Here is a 19,128-nt window from a genome sequence, read left to right as displayed (position 1 = left end):
AAGGGTTCCTAGTTGACTACGGAACCCTAAAAAGTACCTAGGTATTTAAAATATCTTAATTTGGAACTTGATCATTCCGGTCTTCTTCTTTTATATTTTTATTTTCTAGTACATATACCTATTGTTCCTAAGGCTTAAAGCTACATTTAATGTTAAGATATTCTTCGGACGACCGGTGTGGCGTAGCCCGCAAACCCTGCCTGCTAAACTGCAATCCCAGTACTTTTGGGTACCTATTTATTTGTATGATGAGCACAGATATTTGTATATTATGTACATCGTTATTTTAGTACCTACGTACCCTCAAAACAAACCTTCTTGACCTTACTGTGGGACTCAGCCAATATGTATTAAGAATGTCCTATAATATTTATGTACATATTATTTATTCTACCTAAAAAACTAGAAACCGTTTCAGTAATTAGTAAATAAATATAAATTATTTTCCCTTCCATGCGATTTTGTCAAAAAACTAGCATTCGAGAGTTAACATTATTTTATACATGGAAAAACATTTACTTACCTTAAGGGCAGTTTGGGTCATGCCATAGATTAAATATAAGAAGATCATACCATCCCATACATTAAAATACGACCGCCTACGAAGGCGCACACACTACACCACACATAGATGGCGCCACAAAAAAAATATCTTGTAGCTTTCGATTATACATGTAGATGACGTTAAGTGACACTTTTGACATAAAGTTATACGGCTCGAAAGTGACACTTAACGCCAATCTACAAATAATCGATGGCAACAAGGCATTTTTTGTGGCGCCATCTATACACGTGTAAAGAGGGAATTCGTAACAAGTGTCGATTTAAAACAATTTATCGTCATTCGTTTAGAAATTCCTCTTTTCCGCTGTTGTAATCTATAATGTACTATTGTTGATGGTCTTACAAAGAAAATGGCGTTTGATCATTTTTAGAACTTTGGTGTGTTAAGGCCGACAACAGACAGTTTTAAATTTCATAATCTTAAAAAAATCATAATCTTATGAAATCAGATCGAGTGCACGGATTTAGGTACATACAATTTCGCAACTGTCCACGCAGTCTTATTTTTTAAGATTATGATTTTTTTCAGATTGATCTGACAGATTGCGAATAATCTGAATTTTAAGGGTGTGTGTGGCAAGGCACTCGATCTGATTTCATAAGATTATGATTGTTTAAGATTATGAAATTTAAGACTGTCTGTTGGCTGTTTCATGTAATGAAATAGGTTCATTTAATTATTTGTGTTTGCTGTATAGGTATAAATAGATTAAAAACAAATACATATTATTAGCAAATTGTCATGGATTTATTCACATATTATAGCCAATTCAGTTTTAGAACACTTCAGCGCAGGTAGTAGGCAGAGTAGGGAGCGTAGGTGTAAGCGGAGTAGGCGAGCGGCGAGTAGGCGGAGTAGGGCGAGTAGGCGACGGGCGCGGAGTAGGCGGCCGCCACGGGCGCCGTGTACGCCGCCGCCACCGGCGCCGCGTAGCTCACCACCAGCGGCTTGGCCGCGGCGAACGCCACCAGGCACGCGAAGATGAACTGCAGAAGAAACCATTATTAAACATTTGAATTATTTCTTATGAACACACTTAATAAAGGGTTTTTAAAGATTAGGAACTTTTATAGACAGATTTTGCCCTTTTTTTCTTGTGTTGAAAATGTCAATCAACAGTTTCATGTTTTCAGTGAGGGGTTAAAGACAATTGTTGAGAAAACCATCAGGAACTGAATGTAACGATTTAAGCTTTATACATAAATATATGAGTTTGTTGGATCTCAATTTTTTAAATGGTATGTAAACAAAATATTCTACACAGCATACGTGTCTCGATCATGAGTCTGTCTGATTCATTAAAATTGTAGCGAGCGTTAAATTAAATTATCACAAACAACAAACAATGCATACTCACCAGTTTGAACATTTTGTTGGTTTGTTTGTTTCACAGTGCTACTTCTGAGCTGAGTGATGCCCAATTACCGTGCACAGTAAATTTTATAGTGAATGACGAAGGCCGAACGCTTGCAACCAGGGCCCTCGCGGGCCGCACGTCCCAAGAATCACGATGAGATACCAGCGCCCGCGCATCAACATTATCCTCTTAATGGAACAGCTGATCTAGGGTCATTAAATGTAGTTCAGATAGACAAGAAATTAATATATTCTTTAAACTTATCTCACACACAAAAGTGATGTTCTAGGACGTAGAAGGAAGTCGCTGAATTTCAAAATATTCTTCATTTAAATTTATATTGTCTAACCAGACACAGTTATTACGATTTACGACCGTCGACGCAGTAAAAATATGTCAAAAATTTGTCCCGTTCCGAATTGCTGTTCATACTATATATTGTGTACCAAGTAAACTTGATTCAACAATATATAAACAATCAAATTTTCTGATTAATTATTAGGATCTAATTTTAGTAGATGAAAAAAAAAGAATGCAATATTATTTTAAGTTTCTACAATATTTAAAGAAAACTATATTCAAATATTACTAAATTTGATGACGCAGTTTGCTTACCTAAATCACGTAGGATTTCATCAGTATCCGATTCTAAAGTTTCAAAGAGTAACTTATTTAGAATGGTACCTATTTACTCAAGTTCCAAATTTCTATATCACAAGGACGAAACATGTAACTATTCTGGGCGTAAAACTAAATATTATTATGATCGCTGTAAATGGGGAAAGCAGCGTTGTTTATTTAAACAATATATTTCCCACGAGAAAACGTGCAGGCTAGAATTAAAGTGTTAGCTAGAATTCGACTACTTAATACATATAAATCATACATAAGATTATCAAAATTATAACTCAAAATTCGAAATTAAAAAAAATTACGTTATGTACCCTAGTCCTAGTATCCTGTATCTATTGAGTGCGTTACTTATTAAATAAATTCTAACTTTAGTATGGCAAAATGTCACCAAAATATTACCACTAATTTTCGTGTTAATTGTTAGAATAATGATATTTTGATGTTTGTATCACATGTACCTATGTATGTATGTATTTTCAAATCAGTTGTTTTTTAGGGTTCCGTAGTCAACTAGGAACCCTTATAGTTTCGCCATGTCTGTCTGTCCGTCCGTCCGTCCGTCCGTCCGTCCGTCCGCGGATAATCTCAGTAACCGTAAGCACTAGAAAGCTGAAATTTAGTACCAATATGTATATCAATCACGCCAACAAAGTGCAAAAATAAAAAATGGAAAAAAATGTTTTATTAGGGTACCCCCCCTACATGTAAAGTGGGGGCTGATTTTTTTTTTCATTCCAACCCCAAAGTGTGATATATTGTTGGATAGGTATTTAAAAATGAATAAGGGTTTACTAAGATCGTTTTTTGATAATATTAATATTTTCGGAAATAATCGCTCTTAAAGGAAAAAAAGGGCGTCCCCCCCCCCTCTAACTTTTGAACCATATATTTAAAAAATATGAAAAAAATCACAAAAGTAGAACTTTATAAAGACTTCCTAGGAAAATTGTTTTGAACTTGATAGGTTCAGTAGTTTTTGAGTAAATTACGGAAAACTACGGAACCCTACACTGAGCGTGGCCCGACACGCTCTTGGCCGGTTTTTTGTGTCTTGTCTCCACTACCCAAAGGTTGTCTGGAAGAGATCGCTCTTTAGCGATAAGACCGCCTGTTGTCTACCATAGTTAATTAAAGTTATGTGATGTAATCTTGTTATATTGGTGAACAATAAAGAATATTTGTATTGTATTGTATTGTACCTACAACTTTCTGTTATTTGATAGTCGCCATTCGCTTGAACGAAACACGTGATGGCGATACTTAGAAATTACTAATAATATCAAACTAATTCGACAATCTATTATTACAACTCCATATTGTTCAACAAAATGAAGTTCCGTTTTCTATTTAGCTATTTCGGTCAGAAGGTTGACTGATTTGAAAATTTGACGTACCTTCTGAGTGACTACCGTGTGCTCAAAACATGTTACTAGCGATAGCGAGATCACGGAAAATGTATGGAAAAAGTGAACAGCGGACCCAAACACATATATTTTCTTACAAATCATACATATCTTCCATACATATCAAATATACACTACACAGGACCGAACATCTGTGTTCATAAACACACATAAATGCGCTCACCGGGACTAAAACCCAGCACTGAAACTAAAGACATTTTTAACCTCTACTGTTATTAGCTCAATATTCTTTATTTATTTCAATAGACAATACGAGTACATATGTACAAATGAATATACTTAATTATTAAACCTAAGTAACCTAACTATTAATTCAAAAGTAAATGCAAATAAACTTAAAATAAAATATGAAAAACTATCAACCTTTGGCATGATGCCATGAATATTCTTAAGTATATTAAAAATAATATAATTTTGTGAAAGTAATTAATTATTCAACTTTGTCAAGTATTGGTAAACTCATTAAAAGTTCAAAAGATATTACTGAAATCATTCTGAAATAAATTAAATAGAAAATCGACATATAGGCACGAGCAACTAACCTAATAGATAATCCATTTTTGACATTTTAAATGCGGCATTTCTACCTACGCATAAGGGGTTAACCTTTACTTTTGCTGCACCATAATTATAAAATAAAATCATATCGAGAACTTAGTATAGTTAGGAATCTAAAATCACAGTTGCTTTTTAAAAAAATAATATCTTTACTATTTTTTTAGATTAGTTGTCAAGCGGATCCCAGGCTGTAGCACTAGCAGTAAGACGAGATAAACTTAACTGTTTGTATCTAAATATAATTTTAACAAGATAACAAAAAGATAGTTATCAACAAAAGCTGCGACAATTAATCATACTATAACTGGAGTTGTGTTTCAAAACGTCCATTGAAACCGTCATATCACGCTCCTGGGTAAATAAACTCTTCAATGACTCTTTATGGTATGGGCTGAATAGACACATTGACCTCCAGGTAGTTGCTCAATTGCTATAGCGAGGATTGTCACCACGGGCACGTGCGGGGTAACCTCTGATGCAATGCGACCGGACCTGCATGCCCAAGTTATCGGGCAATGCAACAACGAACCAAGAAAAAAGATTAGAGTTTTAGTGATAAAACAACAGTATTAAAAAGTTTTTTAGAATTAAGAGTTTTAGATAGGTTCTTGATTTACTAACATTAAGAAAGATTTATTGGGGTTTCCTTTGTTATTTATTACACGTTTGTATAAATTAATGTGTTAAGATGTTTTAAAATATTGTTAATTGTAATTGTAATGATATCGAAAATTGCTGTGTGGTCTCAAAGGGATTATTTCCTTGATGCTGTTTATGTAATGCTCACAAACTCATTGTGTAAAATAATTAAATATATAGGTTTACTTAGGTTACTTTTATTTTTAAATATTTTTTGTATTCACCATAAAAACGATCGATATGAAGTTTAGTTTCTATTATATAATATGAGTTAAGATATAAAATAGAAGATAATTATCGTAGTTTTCAATAAAATTATATTCTTGGTTCGCTGTGGTACGAATGCATCCAAGATGTCTATCTTTAATGGGCGGCTTACGCATCGGAGCACCACCGATGCGTAAGCCGCCCCTCGTATTGTCTCGAAATCTCATTCAGTGTGTAATCAGGTATTTAAACCGGCCACACACTACCCCAGACATCATTCACTCTTCAACCACCAAAGCAAAAACTCAAATCAACCAACATGTTCAAGCTGGTAAATACAAAGCTATAATATCATGCCATAGACGAAAGGATATATTTCTTAGAAGTGTTGTATGCCGATCACGTCTTCTTCTAAACAAAGTTCGAGAAATCATAAAGTAATGGGAGTACACGATATGGGCCGGGATTTTACGTCGGTGACGTCTTTGAATTGCTTATTAGAGCAGAGCAAATGTTTAACGTTTCTGACGTCATTATTGTCACGTACTGAACTTCAATTAGAATCAAACCAACGCAACATACAGCGACTTATGGTGGTCACGACCCTCAGTTATGAGGTTTCGACGTAGAAGAAGAAGAATCAAACCTAGTCACTTCCTAGGAAACCAATATGTTTATGTTATTGATATTGATGGTTGCTTAATCGATATGTACAGTCAAGTTCTAAAGGACCAATATGTCAAAAATACATACACAATGTTGTTAAATATTTGCAATTCAGATATCCACAGAGTTTTTGTTGGAGGCATCGATTTAATTACCTTCATATTAATTATTTACTGCTTGTATTATTTTCATTAAAGTTATTTATTTATGTACACAGGTGGCTTTCGTTGCTATTCTCTCCGTCGCCGCGGCTAAGCCAGGCATCCACTCCGTGGCGTACTCCGCGGTCCCAGCAGTAGCACCTGTTGCATACACTGCGGCGTACACTGCCCCTGTTGCCGCCGCTTACACTGCTCCTGTTGCCGCCGCTTACACTGCTGCCGCATACACTGCTCCTGTCGCAGCTGCGTACACTGCGTACTCTCCTTACGCCGCAGCTTACACGGCTCCTGCGTTCACTTACCTCCGTAAATGAGAAATTAGATGACTGATAACGATGAAATAAATACTCTTTAAGCCAAATAGTTTTGTAATTGCTTACTTTTTATTTCTGCACCTTTTAAGTGTTACATTTTATTGAAACGTCTCATAATAAACCAAACCAATAATCCAAGCACGAGTGGTCACAAACAATCGAGTACAATATACAGGACTGAGCTATAACGCTACGCAAATTGGTCCTCCTAAAGACCTAATTACCCCGACGAAACTATTAAGTGTCTGATTGGATAATCTTTACTTAAAATTTTATGTGCATGTGTTGATTACCCGTTGATGTGGATAAAATGACAAGATGTAGAACAGGTTCAATATTGTAATATTATTGTAATAGGTTTGTAAACCTTAATAGTATATTAGTAATCAAACAAAATTGATTTATTTTAAATTTTGGTTGTACCTAAAGTTGTTCGAATCAAGACGTGAAAAAATTAACATGGGATAATATTCTCTGTTGAATAGTGTTGATATAATGATCCGAATATTGACAGTTATAAATGCATGACGAATAAGGCCACTGGAAGTTTTCCGCACATAAGTTATTCCTATAACTAATGTTATTCCTATAACATTAGGTCTATTTTATAAAATATATAGGTCTATTTTTGCCATTTGAATAGGCGGCTTCACTTAAGCATAGTCAAGCGGAGGCCGGAGAAGGTACTGAGTTGTACTTCATTGGCTGCATCAAGTTTAAATTAAGTATGTTGAATTTATTTCTAAATGGATACTCCTTTTTTTCTTCTCTTAAAATAGCCTGTCAACAAAATTTTAATTTTGAAACAAAAACCTCGTCATAGTGGACCGATTTCCACCGAACATGGGTAAGAACACTCCCGACTAATGCAACTTTCAAACAAAAAATAAACTAATTAAATCTTATTTTCATATAAAATAAAATATAAATAAATAAATATTATAGGACATTCTTACACAGATTGACTGAGGCCCACGGTAAGCTCAAGAAGGCTTGTGTTCTGGGTACTCAGACAACGATATATATAATATATAAATACTTATATACATAGAAAACATCCATGACTCAGGAACAAATATCTGTGCTCATCACACAAATAAATGCCCTTACCGGGATTCGAACCCGGGACCGCGGCGTAGCAGGCAGGGTCACTACCAACTGCGCCAGACCGGTCGTCAAAATAATATATATTCATATATAGGTTCATCCGTTCGGGAGCTACGATGCCACAGACATACACACACACACAGACAGACCGACAGACACGTCAAACTTATATAAACAATTAAACACATCGTCATTCTTGCGTCGGGGGTTAAATACTACTGATGTTCATTTCAATTAAAACAGAGAGCAGTTACAACTGAACTTAACACCACTTGTTTTCAAACAGTAGGTGCGTAAAGGCCCAGCCTGCATGTTTTGAAAACGATTACTTACGCATAAACCTATATGTACACCGTGTTTTTTCCGTTAAATTCGACATATCCTTAGGTCTCGAAACTAACAATAAGTGGTAACTCTAGTAAATCAATTTATTTGATAGATAATAAGAGCACAGACCAGACACACGTGAGCATTTATTTATTTTTTATTTGGCCAAGCTTCCATAGTGCAATAGCTTGCAAGTTCAATTATACACATCCCACAGATCCGTTCTAGGGATAAGTTAGTCTTTTTACCTTACAATGTAGATGAAAAGACTAACTAGTATATTTTTGTGTAAAATGTGTTTTATTTAAATGTACAATAAAGTTATCATGTACATACGCATACAGTTATTAATTTATGATAAGTAACGGCTATATATATCCCACACGACTGAGTTTCATTTGGTAAAATGATATCCCACTTACTTTTGTAAACTTCATGTATCTACTGAAGGTATGTAAACCGAATCTTGCGTGAAATGATGCATTCGTGGTTTATTATCTAAAGACATTTTTGACTTTTGAGCTTAATATAAAATTCCATATTGTTTTGATAATCATATCCTGGTCCGGTAAGTACAAGTTAAACCAGGATCCATTATTTTCACTACGTGCTACACAATACAGACAATGACAACAACATTATAAGTTCAAGGTCACTATTATGGCCGCCATGAACGTCCCTATCTACGGCAGTCAGAGCTAAAGTATCAACAACACTTATTGACTGGCTAATGTGTATCTTAGTACAGTTAAATAAGGTCTACTAATACTAAATGTTACCAGTGTTACTGTTTAATATTCCGCCTTAGAAAAAGGATGTGAGTAATTAAAGGTACGCTCACATACGATGATCGAATGTTCCACACTCTGGGTCCAAGCGACCTTGATCGGACGGCGAGTTGTGACTTGTGAATCTGCCAATGAATGAGTCTACAGGATGTATTTTTTTAAAGTCGAACTTACTGTCAGTAAGTTAAGAATCAGTGTCACAATAAAATATACACTGCTGCATAACTGAAAACACATTGGCAACAAAATTGTGTACAAATAAACTAATTTAGGTCCTCCTGGTTAATCTTTTTAAGCCAGATTACAATAGGCCTAGCACATGATGGCCGCGGGAGTATGTCGCCGCGAGATAGATGACACGTCTTTGTCTAATTGTATTAATGACATAAGGACAGGTAGTCTATCTCGCGGCGACATAGGTACTCCCGCGGCCATCATGTGCTAGACCTGCAGCTAGCTAACTAGTTCTTCTCAGTTTTGTCTTTAAAATTTACAGTTTCATACCTGTACTTACACCCTTTAGATACTGATATTAAACCTGTATATAATCATCATCCGAGGCTTGTCACTACATTTGCCGATGCTAATAAGAATTTGATGATTCTGTAATTGATACCAATTGGGATAATGTTACTAAAACTAACCTTTAGCGTTTGAACTTGCGACCTCCGGACTGTACATAAGTTTAAACGCCTTTGCCGCTAGGCTAAATACCAACACTTAGTATAATTTACTGTGCGTGAATTTAGTAAAAGTAATTGATAATTAAATCGTAGATTTCAATTTATGGAATTGGAATTCGAGTTCATCTTTCATTTGTCCTTGAGTAAAATCAAGATTATAGAGGGAATACGCCTGATCAAATATTTCATATAAATGTAGGTATAATCTGTTGATTTCTATGTACTATTTATTGTCTAAAATGTTCTATTCTAATAAAATTATTTAAAAAATACTGTGTTACTTTTCTTTTCATCGGCAGTAAAATTATGATGTCAAAAAATTCCTAAATGAGTAATTATTACAACACATTTCAGCCTAAAGGTTTTTAAATGTTAAATCATCCTGTAAATTACAAATCTATAGTGCAATCAAAGTTATTCAAGTCGCGTAGAGGTCCCGATCGCGAAGCGCGGGCGCCGGCTCGATGCCAACACAATGCTACCAAACTACTTCAAAGCGACCTATGTGCACATTTAACTGTATTGAACATACGCCCTTTTGTAATTGGCTAAGAAAAGAATGGGGGGTCAAAATAAAATCGTATAAAACAGACAGGACGGGACATTATCATCAGTGTTAGATACGCATTGTCTAAACAAACAATCAACATGTTCAAGATTGTAAGTTTCAATTTATACATACATACATATTAAATATTATAAAGTAATTAACACCATCTTCAAACTTGACATTATTCACATTATTGACTTCAAACTTAACTTGACATTAGCTCTATTCAGTTTTCTTTTTTCGTAAAAAAACATGTCAGAGACTATTAATGAAGTGTTGAAAATTTTATGCAAGTTTGAATCGATTCTATCCTAACTAACGTGCTAAGTTAACTCAACGGCTTCCAAATTTCAACCTAGTGTTTTAAAATGTATGCGACGGGTTTATAAATACATAGTGCGTTTTCACATTATCGGATGTCGGACATACATTACAGGCGCCATCTTGGATTTTTTCCATTGAATTCCTTCCATCCGATATCGGATCGGATAATGTGAAAACGCACTTAGGGTCTTTGTAACAAGATTTGATTGACCGTTTTTAACTAAATACTGCTAAAAATCAACTGATGTCACCAGACCACGATTTACTCATCGAAAAATAAACCAAAAAATATAGTTTTACTCGTAAATTATCAATCAATTTATTTCCTACAGCTGATCTTCGCGTGCCTGGTGGCGTTCGCCGCGGCCAAGCCGCTGGTGGTGAGCTACGCGGCGCCGGTGGCGGCGGCGTACACGGCGCCCGTGGCGGCCGCCTACTCCGCGCCCGTCGCCTACTCGCCCTACTCCGCCTACTCGCCGCTCGCCTACTCCGCTTACACCTACGCTCCCTACTCTGCCTACTACGTCTAAGCAATATTGGTCTCGAGTTTAAGTTATTTATTTATTCTGTTTTGAGACTAAATTATTGTTTAAAATATGACTTACGCTACGCTCAATATGACTATTATGCCGAATAAACACGGATTATAAGTTCTCTATACGTTTTCTTATTTTTTTATCTTTGATATACCTTCTCGTACTTAGAACATATCTTAGGACGGATAACGTCACGTAACGAACTTTCATTATTTACGGTATTGATTGTAGTGATTACGTGATCATTGCCTAATTATTATACAATGATTGCCTGATAATTAAATCATTCACTCATAATATAATCAAAAAATCGTACGGCAGTCTTCGCACCTGTCTGCTCGTTTGCATCCCAAAAAAAAAATAACTAATTTACAACCATGGCAATTTTACCCGGATCTTTTAAATTACCTAACCTGATTTAAAGTAATGTCTAACACTTGTTTATGATACAACATAATTAAACTAATGCGGTTTTTACTTACTTATATGCTAATAACATTGGTCATCGCCGTTAATATTTGGGTATTCATTTTGCTTATACTTAGTGTATTGGTCCTAGCATCACCCATTGCACTAAAATTTATTTTCATCATCTACCTATCTATAGACTCATTCAGAACTAAGTTAGCACGCTTTTATGCACACACTATTCAAGTTGTGCTCATTGTATTTTTGTTCGTGTCTGTCTCGACTCGACTTGAGTCGACTGTCATGCACAATGAGGAGGCACACTGACATTTTATCCCGCCAGGCGGCGCCTGTGCAAGTTATGTCACTAGGTATGTCACTGTCATTCATATGTGTGAGAGAGAGAGAGAGAGAGATCATCTTCTCGCTCTCACGTATGGACTAATAGGGTGGCGCCATCTGTCATAACCTTTTGGTGTGCCTCCTCATTGCACATACATAGGTATATTAACCACAAATTAATTTTGGCGAAAATAATAGAAGAATATTATCTATAAAAAAGTGAAATCATGCTAATTAGTTAACTTATTTTATTATGTCATCATCATCATCATCAGGCCTTGTACATCTTTACAGATGATTCAAGCAGCGTCTCAGATCTAGGGACAGCGGCGCTTGTGGCTATATAACCCGATTCGTGATCGGCATAACCTACCACATCTGTCACAAATAAAACTAGAATTAGTCTCTATCTCTATCGTTATGCCTTATTGCCCGTTTTCGGGCTAAGTTTTGAAACCAGGACCTGTCATGGGTTTCACGACCTCTTAAAAGGCTGGCCCTCCACTCGACGCGGTTTGCTGCTAGGTCTTCCCACGAGTTAAAATCTATGTTAAAAGCTACCATATCGCGCTTTACACAGTCCTTAAAGCGGAGGAGTGGGCGTCCTACATTGCGCTTGCCTGATGCGATTTGGCACAGCATAGTCCGTCTGGGCAAACGAGTACTGTCCATACGCTGCACATGGCCCAGCCACCGCAAGCGTCTCTGCTTTAGGAGCGCGGTAATACTAGGCAGCTGAGCGATGTCCAGCACACTTTCGTTGGTGACCCTATCTTTCCATGTTATGTCGAGTATACTCCGAAGACAGCGCATGTGGAAGGTGTTCAGTCTTCGTTCCTGATTAGCGTACGACGTCCAAGTTTCGGCCCCGTACAAGAGCACGCTTAAGACACAAGTTTGGTAGACAGTCATCTTGGTCTTCGTCGTAAGGTGTTTGTTGTTCCATACTCTTGCACGCAGCCTACCGAACGTCGTGGCCGCCTTGCCGATGCGAATATTGACCTCTGCATCAAGCGAAAGGTTGCTCGACACGGTCGACCCTAAGTAGCAGAACTTATCGACGGCTGGAATGTGTAACCCTGCGCTAGAATTACTATCTTCTTCGTATTTATGGACATGGAAAATAAGCCACAAGCGTAGGCAAATTTGTCCAGCAGGACTTGGAGCTCATGAGGTGTTTCGGCAACAAGTGCTGCGTCATCGGCAAAAAGCATGCTATCAAGAAATAAATCTTCACGGTTACGTCGAGCTTTCAGAAGTTGAGCATTCAGCAACTTACCGTCTGCTCTAGTATGAAGGTGGATTCCCTGCAGAGTGTCACCAAAGGCAATCTTTAGTAACAGGGAAAAGAATATGCCGAATAACGTTGGCGCTAAAACGCAGCCCTGCCGAACCCCTCTTCGCATCTCAAATGTGTCCGACTGCAGTCCGTTAAAGACAATGGAACCTTTCATACCATCGTGAAAGGCTTTTACAAGACTCAACAGCTTTGGGGGACATCCTATTTTCTCTAGTGCCATATACAGACCCTCCCTGCTTACCGTGTCGAAGGCCTTGTTCAGGTCGACGAACGCAATCATCAGGGGAGTGTTCTGCTCGCGGCACTTCTCTTGAAGTTGCCGGAGGGTAAAAATCATGTCCGTAGTTGAACGCTGGGAACGAAAACCACACTGCGCTTCAGGATATACGCGCTCAGCGAGTTTTTGCAATTTGGTAAGGACTACTCTTGCAAAAAGTTTGCCGACGATGCTTAATAGGGAGATACCCCGGTAGCAGTTACAATCGCCGCGGTCACCTTTCCCTTTGTACAAGGTCACGATATTTGCATCACGCATATCCTGAGGCAGAACCTCCTCCCCCCAGCATTCTCCCATTTATTATGTAGGCAGCATTTTATTATGTAGGTAGTAGTTAACTTAGCAAATGCTTTCAGGGGGAATGGAATGTAAATTGTGATTATACAAATATACCTATTTAAATACCTGGTATTAAATAAAATAGTTTTATTGCCTATTGGTACAAGCTGCAAGTGCAAAGAAAAAACAACCACCATGCACCATGCTAGTTCACACGCATCACTTCCTCAATATATCTTTTTTTGCGACAATTCGCAAGCATCGGCGACGAGTACATAATTGATACAGTTTTGCCGAACCGACCTTGAATTGAATGTATGACATAAAACAAATCGTTTATATCGTCACTACTTTTAAAAAATCCTGTTCCTCAAAGTTAAAATGCAGTAAGTCTATATGAATTCCATACATACTTACTACCATTTTCTTTTCATTGACAGACGAAGATACAAGTTTTTTTAAAAGTAGTGACGATATTTCAAAATATTTTAAATTCAATCTTTGATATGAAGCAAAAGGTTTATTTTACTATTTATTTTGAAACGGATACGGGTTTTGGTTTCGCGTATAAAACAGTTGTTGAAGTTGGTAGTGGCATCATTCGTTTTTGTATTTTCGAGTGAATCTGCAATTATTACTTATTACAAATAACCAATCATGTTCAAGCTGGTAAGTTATCTACAAATATTATGTTTTTTGATCTTTAATCTAGCCCTAGTCTACCCTAATTTTATTACTTATAAATTAGTTTTAGGTCCCATCTGTTGTTATTACTAGTATTATGTCAATAGTTGTTGTCTTATAAATGTTGATAAATAATAATCAAAACTATTAATAGAATTAATTAGTTTTTTTTATAAATCTATTGAGTGTTTTCAACTGATGATATGAGTTGAAAAGTAGCCTATCATTTTACAATGCATCATGCGACGAAATAAATAATAATGATTAGCCGTGGATATTAACTGTGCATAAAAATACCATGCAAATACATGGGTTGTAATACAGTGGATTGAAATCTTTATAAAAAAAAATACTTTACCACGTGAAGAATATCAGACGTGATTCTTTCCGTATATTATTATTTATTTATTTACAAGAACGGTTTACACCAATTATATCCGTATATGTCCGACTAAAAAGGCTGCTTCTATCTCTCACACTGTATAGCGATAAGGAGTATCTCACTAATCTTATACTTTTAAACGAGCAATTCTTGTATATTTATTTATTTATTTATTTATTTATACCGACGATCTCGGAAACCGTTCTAACGATTTCGCTGAAATTTGTTATGTGGGGGTTTTCGGGGGTGAAAAATCGATCTAGCGTAGCCTTAGATCCCGGAAAACACAAATTTTCGAGTTTTCATGACTTTTTCTTTCGCGTTAGTAAACGTAAAATATGGTCGTTAATTTCGCCGCGCGCGCATCGATTCCGCTTAGCTCAGTCGTACGAGGTTGGTCTAATGTACGCAGATAGATCGTAGGTGTCAGGGTTTCGAATCCCGGCCAGAAATTAAGTTTTTGTTTTTAGTCTTTTTTTTTGTTTTTGTATTTATAAGAGTTTTTTTTTTATCTAAAGACGTGATATATTAAAATAGAACCGAGCGAAGCTCGGTCGCCCAGATATTAAAGACTCTAATTTGACCCGGGGGGGTTTGTGACACAGATGTGAACGAAATTTTTCGACAAAACGACAAGAAAAAATTGACATAACGTCCTAAAGTAAAGACATCATGATAAGTTTTTCCTATCATTCAATACAAAATGTGATTCATTTCCAGGTGTTCGCCATCTTCGCCGCCCTCGTGGCGTACGCCGCCGCCAAGCCCTGGGCAGCGCCATACGCGGCTCCCCTGGCATACTCCTACGCCTCACCCCTGACGTACTCTGCCCCCGTGGCGTACGGCGCGTACGGCTACGGTTCGCCTGTCGTCTCTGCCTACTCGCCATACGGTGTTGCTCCCGTCGCCTATGCCGCCAGCCCTTACTCCTACTACCTGAAACGCTAAGGATGTGACACTTGTCTTCATTACGGATGTCACAAATCAACGATTCACAATAAAGTTCTGGGGGTTACCATGACGTGCTAAAGCCGTTCAGTTTAGGTTGAGAGAGAGGGACGGAGCTATGTAACTGCTATAGCTGTGTCCCTTTCTCTCAACCTAAACTGAACGTCTCTAGTACGTCATGGTAACCCCCCTGTTTTTAAAACAAATGAGTTTTATTTTCTCATGTAATATGAACGTGACAAACTCGCATCACTTTTAATGTTTTTGAATACGTTTAACTTTAGTCGATACATCTCAAGGTGAGGAAACATGAAGTTTTGACATAGTGCGTTAATCTGTGCTGTGATTATACATTCTTTTGTTTACAGCCGAACCATTCGATGAGGCCTTGGTTATAGTTTAGTTTTCAAAGGATTTATTCTTTTTAAGTAATCACTATTCGTTCCTCCTTTTCAACCGGACCTAAACACATCTATATATAAGTAAGCACATCTTCATGGCTTACACTGCATTTGAAATACGGCTGTAATACAGCTGCCGGTGCTACTCATTGTCAAAGACCACATTTGGAAATACAGACATGGCGAGAATCGTAATTGTAAGTAACCACTTATTTTGTCAAGCTCTGTTGGGTTGAAGTTGATAATAGAAGAATTTTATGTGCTTTTTTTTAAATATTAAATACCTAAATAAAATCTAAATAAAAATTCCAACAATTAAAGATTTTTTGCGTGTTAGTTGTTTCATAAAAGTTTACAAGTGTCACAGGGATTCCCATTATACAGATGTAGCAGTGCGAAAAGAAATTTGCCTTCGTATTGTTACGGAAACTTACGAACGTGTCACGCTATTTGAATCAGTCTCAGTACAAGATGTTAGCTGAACTAGCATGACAAATACGAACGTTTCCGGTAAAATACGAAGGAAACCCTTTTCGCACTACATTTGTATATTATCTTAAACTAGGGGTACCTAGAGCAAAAATGTTTTCACCTCACCAACTGATAAATGCTTTCTTTGCTATTCGAAAACAGATAGCAAAATTGCATTTTATTCACAAGAGTGCAAAGTAATTTCATACAAATTTTAACTTGATGTCTAAACCTGGGTGTTGGAATTCACGTATAAATGATGATTTTGAATCATAAACATTAAATAAATTGAAGTATTTTATTTATTTTGATGTTTTACAGTTCATATTTTCATAGTGTTGGTGTGGTTAAAAATTTTGTGTTTCACTCGGTGGCAAAGTTTGTTTAACCTTCGTGCCTTGATACCCTCGCAGCGCTCAAGATTCCACTTTTTGAACCACTCGCTACGCTCGCGGTTCAATATTGGTTTTCAATGTCCTGTTTAATCCAGCCTCTCCTCCATATCTCTCCGAGAGATTTACATACCTGGCAGTTGGTAGTAGTCATCGCTTGAGATCTAGTGCAAACCTGACTCTTGCTGTACCGTCTAACAAGACCCGGACATACTCGGAGTCGTTCACAGTGCGCGCTGTACAATTATGGAACAAATTGCCGTTGTCTATTAGACAGTCCCAATCGGTAGCAACACTCAAGAGGAATTTGCATAAGTTATGGCTATCTAATGACTTGTGTACTGGTTGAGTACTAATTATTTAATTTAATTATGATATTGTATATATTTGTATTTATGTATGTATATATATATATATATATATATATATATATATATTTGTTTAAATATAAGGTATATATGTATATTTATGTATTTGTATATATTGGTATAATAGGCTGCATGTTCTAATTATTACTGGGGTAATAATTGAATTGAACTATTTTTTCTTTCTGTACAGTGTTCGTTTGTCTATCATGTTTTTATTACTTTTTTCCTCTCAATTCGCTCAAAGGTTGACTGGAAGAGATCCCTTATAGGGATAAGTTCGCCTTTGTACACCATAACTATACTGTATTTCTATGTCCTAACTTGTCTTATGTACAATAAAGTGTTTACATACATACATACATACATATTGGAATCTTTCGCTTGCTCGGGTATCAATATTGGCACGTCATCAAAAGTCATAAACGAAAAAATCGAAAATGTGTGGACTTTTGACTGGACTAAAAAAAAACAGCACCTGTATAAAAAATCTGCTTATCGTTTCGTACTCTATACAAGTAGATAAACAATGTCTTGAGAGGTATAAGACGGGACCTCTAATAGTTTCTGAGAAACAAGATACCTATTTTTGGGTCCCATACAAAAAAAACAGACTTTATTTTTTTCTGCTGTCAATATGCCTTATTTCGAAAAAATGTATACCACATTTATTGTTCCCTATATAATTCTCTATCGGATAGCATTATTCAAAAAATGATTCTTTGAAAAAAGTGCGAATGTCCTCTTTTCGAGCCATCCAGCCCACCGTGGTGCGGTTAAACAACAACTTTGCCCCCTTGTAAAACAAATAATATTTTACCAAAAATTTCAAAAACATTGTCCGTAAAACATGTTTCCAGTAAATAAAGGGCTTTACAAAAATTACACCATTTAACATTTGTCAAATTTATACTACTACTTGCAAGTATTATTAAAGTACAAACTTAAAAACAACAACTTATGTTTTAAATACTATTTCGAGTTATATAAAACATTCAATGTACTATTCTAGTCTAATAACCACAAGGATTATATTTTTAACATTAGGAGTGGAATTCCTTGCCGGCGGCTATATTTTCGAGCTCATATAACCCAGCAACCTTCAAATCAAGAGTGAACAGGCATCTTCTGGGCGAGCTCACTCCATCGTATGCCACGTCTTTGCCTTTGGCTAGTCTGTGGCCAAGAGTAAGCCCATTTATAATTTAAAAAAAAACTGAACTCTTCTTATCACTTGTTACAGATTTTAGCACTACTCGCAGCGGCGGTAGCCGATCCTCTAGTCTTTACTTCGCCATACCTGCCCCCGCCATTTATAACACAATACGCCGCGCCCTACGGCTATGCTTCGGCGGCCCTGGTGGCACCAGACGCAGCCGTGCAACCAGCAGTACAAGCTTTGCCAGCTATGCCAGGAGTATCACCAGGAGCAGTATCTGCCGCAGTTCCCCTGTCATCAGTGTCTGCATATTCCTATGGATCTTCGTACAGCATTCAAGATTACGCACCTCTAGTCAATGCACCGGCAGCGCCTCTTTACAGCTCAGCCTATAGTGCGCCGTATCCGTACACAGAGTGGTTCTACCGTAAATAATATAAGATGTTAGTGAGATGACCGCCTGTTCTGTGACCCTAAGCAAGTTGAAAACTGTGCCAAAGAGTATTATTAAACCGTAATGATGTTGATTTAAATTTCGAAAAATAATGTTTTACGTGATGTTACTTTGACATAGTATATCAAGGCGAATATTAAAATCCAGTGGGCGTTCAGATGCTACCTTATTGCACCAAAGTCTTATCTTGATCAAAGTAATTTGAATAACCTAACCTAACCTAACCGTTTACGCTGCAGTTAAATATTGTGTGCAAATGTCGTTTAGAGTGTTATTAAACCTAATGCAGACGAATAAATTGAGTTAAGTTTCATCATTGCCTTATTTTTATCCTGTTTGTCCTCACACGTAATATTTTTTTACGTGATTAGGCTGCAAAGTGTAGGAATGACACACTTGTTATGATTAAAAGCAGGTATTTTAACGA

General features: G+C 36.7%; 4 protein-coding genes across 4 annotated transcripts; 2 read left to right on the top strand and 2 right to left on the bottom strand.

Moving 5' to 3' along the window:
• Positions 1-1,288: 1,288 nt before the first annotated feature.
• LOC125232109 (vitelline membrane protein Vm26Ab-like) lies at positions 1,289-2,006 on the bottom strand. Its single transcript, XM_048137724.1, has 2 exons — positions 1,923-2,006; positions 1,289-1,551 (listed from the first exon to the last, which is right to left on the bottom strand). The coding sequence occupies exons 1-2, from the start codon at positions 1,932-1,934 to the stop codon at positions 1,351-1,353; spliced, it is 213 nt and encodes a 70-aa protein (XP_047993681.1). The 5' UTR covers positions 1,935-2,006; the 3' UTR covers positions 1,289-1,350.
• Positions 2,007-5,599: 3,593 nt separating this feature from the next.
• On the top strand, positions 5,600-10,959 carry LOC125231995 (pupal cuticle protein C1B-like). Its single transcript, XM_048137603.1, has 4 exons — positions 5,600-5,714; positions 6,267-6,521; positions 10,021-10,089; positions 10,636-10,959. The coding sequence occupies exons 1-4, from the start codon at positions 5,703-5,705 to the stop codon at positions 10,831-10,833; spliced, it is 534 nt and encodes a 177-aa protein (XP_047993560.1). The 5' UTR covers positions 5,600-5,702; the 3' UTR covers positions 10,834-10,959.
• A 1,029-nt stretch (positions 10,960-11,988) lies between these two features.
• LOC125231993 lies at positions 11,989-13,424 on the bottom strand. Its single transcript, XM_048137600.1, has 2 exons — positions 12,869-13,424; positions 11,989-12,653 (listed from the first exon to the last, which is right to left on the bottom strand). The coding sequence occupies exons 1-2, from the start codon at positions 13,422-13,424 to the stop codon at positions 11,989-11,991; spliced, it is 1,221 nt and encodes a 406-aa protein (XP_047993557.1).
• A 2,311-nt stretch (positions 13,425-15,735) lies between these two features.
• Positions 15,736-18,808, top strand: LOC125232000. The gene is made up of 2 exons (XM_048137608.1): positions 15,736-16,057; positions 18,332-18,808. Exons 1-2 carry the CDS (start codon positions 16,040-16,042, stop codon positions 18,680-18,682), a joined length of 369 nt encoding a protein of 122 aa, XP_047993565.1. The 5' UTR covers positions 15,736-16,039; the 3' UTR covers positions 18,683-18,808.
• Positions 18,809-19,128: the final 320 nt, after the last annotated feature.

The sequence above is a fragment of the Leguminivora glycinivorella genome, chromosome 12 (genome assembly GCF_023078275.1).
Source record: "Leguminivora glycinivorella isolate SPB_JAAS2020 chromosome 12, LegGlyc_1.1, whole genome shotgun sequence".
NCBI lineage: Eukaryota > Metazoa > Arthropoda > Insecta > Lepidoptera > Tortricidae > Leguminivora > Leguminivora glycinivorella.
This window is presented reverse-complemented; position numbering and strand designations above follow the sequence as displayed.

Coding starts and splice junctions, on each gene's coding strand:
- LOC125231995 (XM_048137603.1), top strand. Junction 6,522..10,020: donor CGTTCACTTACCTCCGTAAA/TGAGAAATTAGA, acceptor CGTATAAAACAG/ACAGGACGGGACATTATCAT. Junction 10,090..10,635: donor CAATCAACATGTTCAAGATT/GTAAGTTTCAAT, acceptor TATTTCCTACAG/CTGATCTTCGCGTGCCTGGT.
- LOC125231993 (XM_048137600.1), bottom strand. CDS start 13,424: ATGCGTGATGCAAATATCGTGACCTTGTACAAAGGGAAAGGTGACCGC. Junction 12,654..12,868: donor CCTTCATACTAGAGCAGACG/GTAAGTTGCTGA, acceptor TACACATTCCAG/CCGTCGATAAGTTCTGCTAC.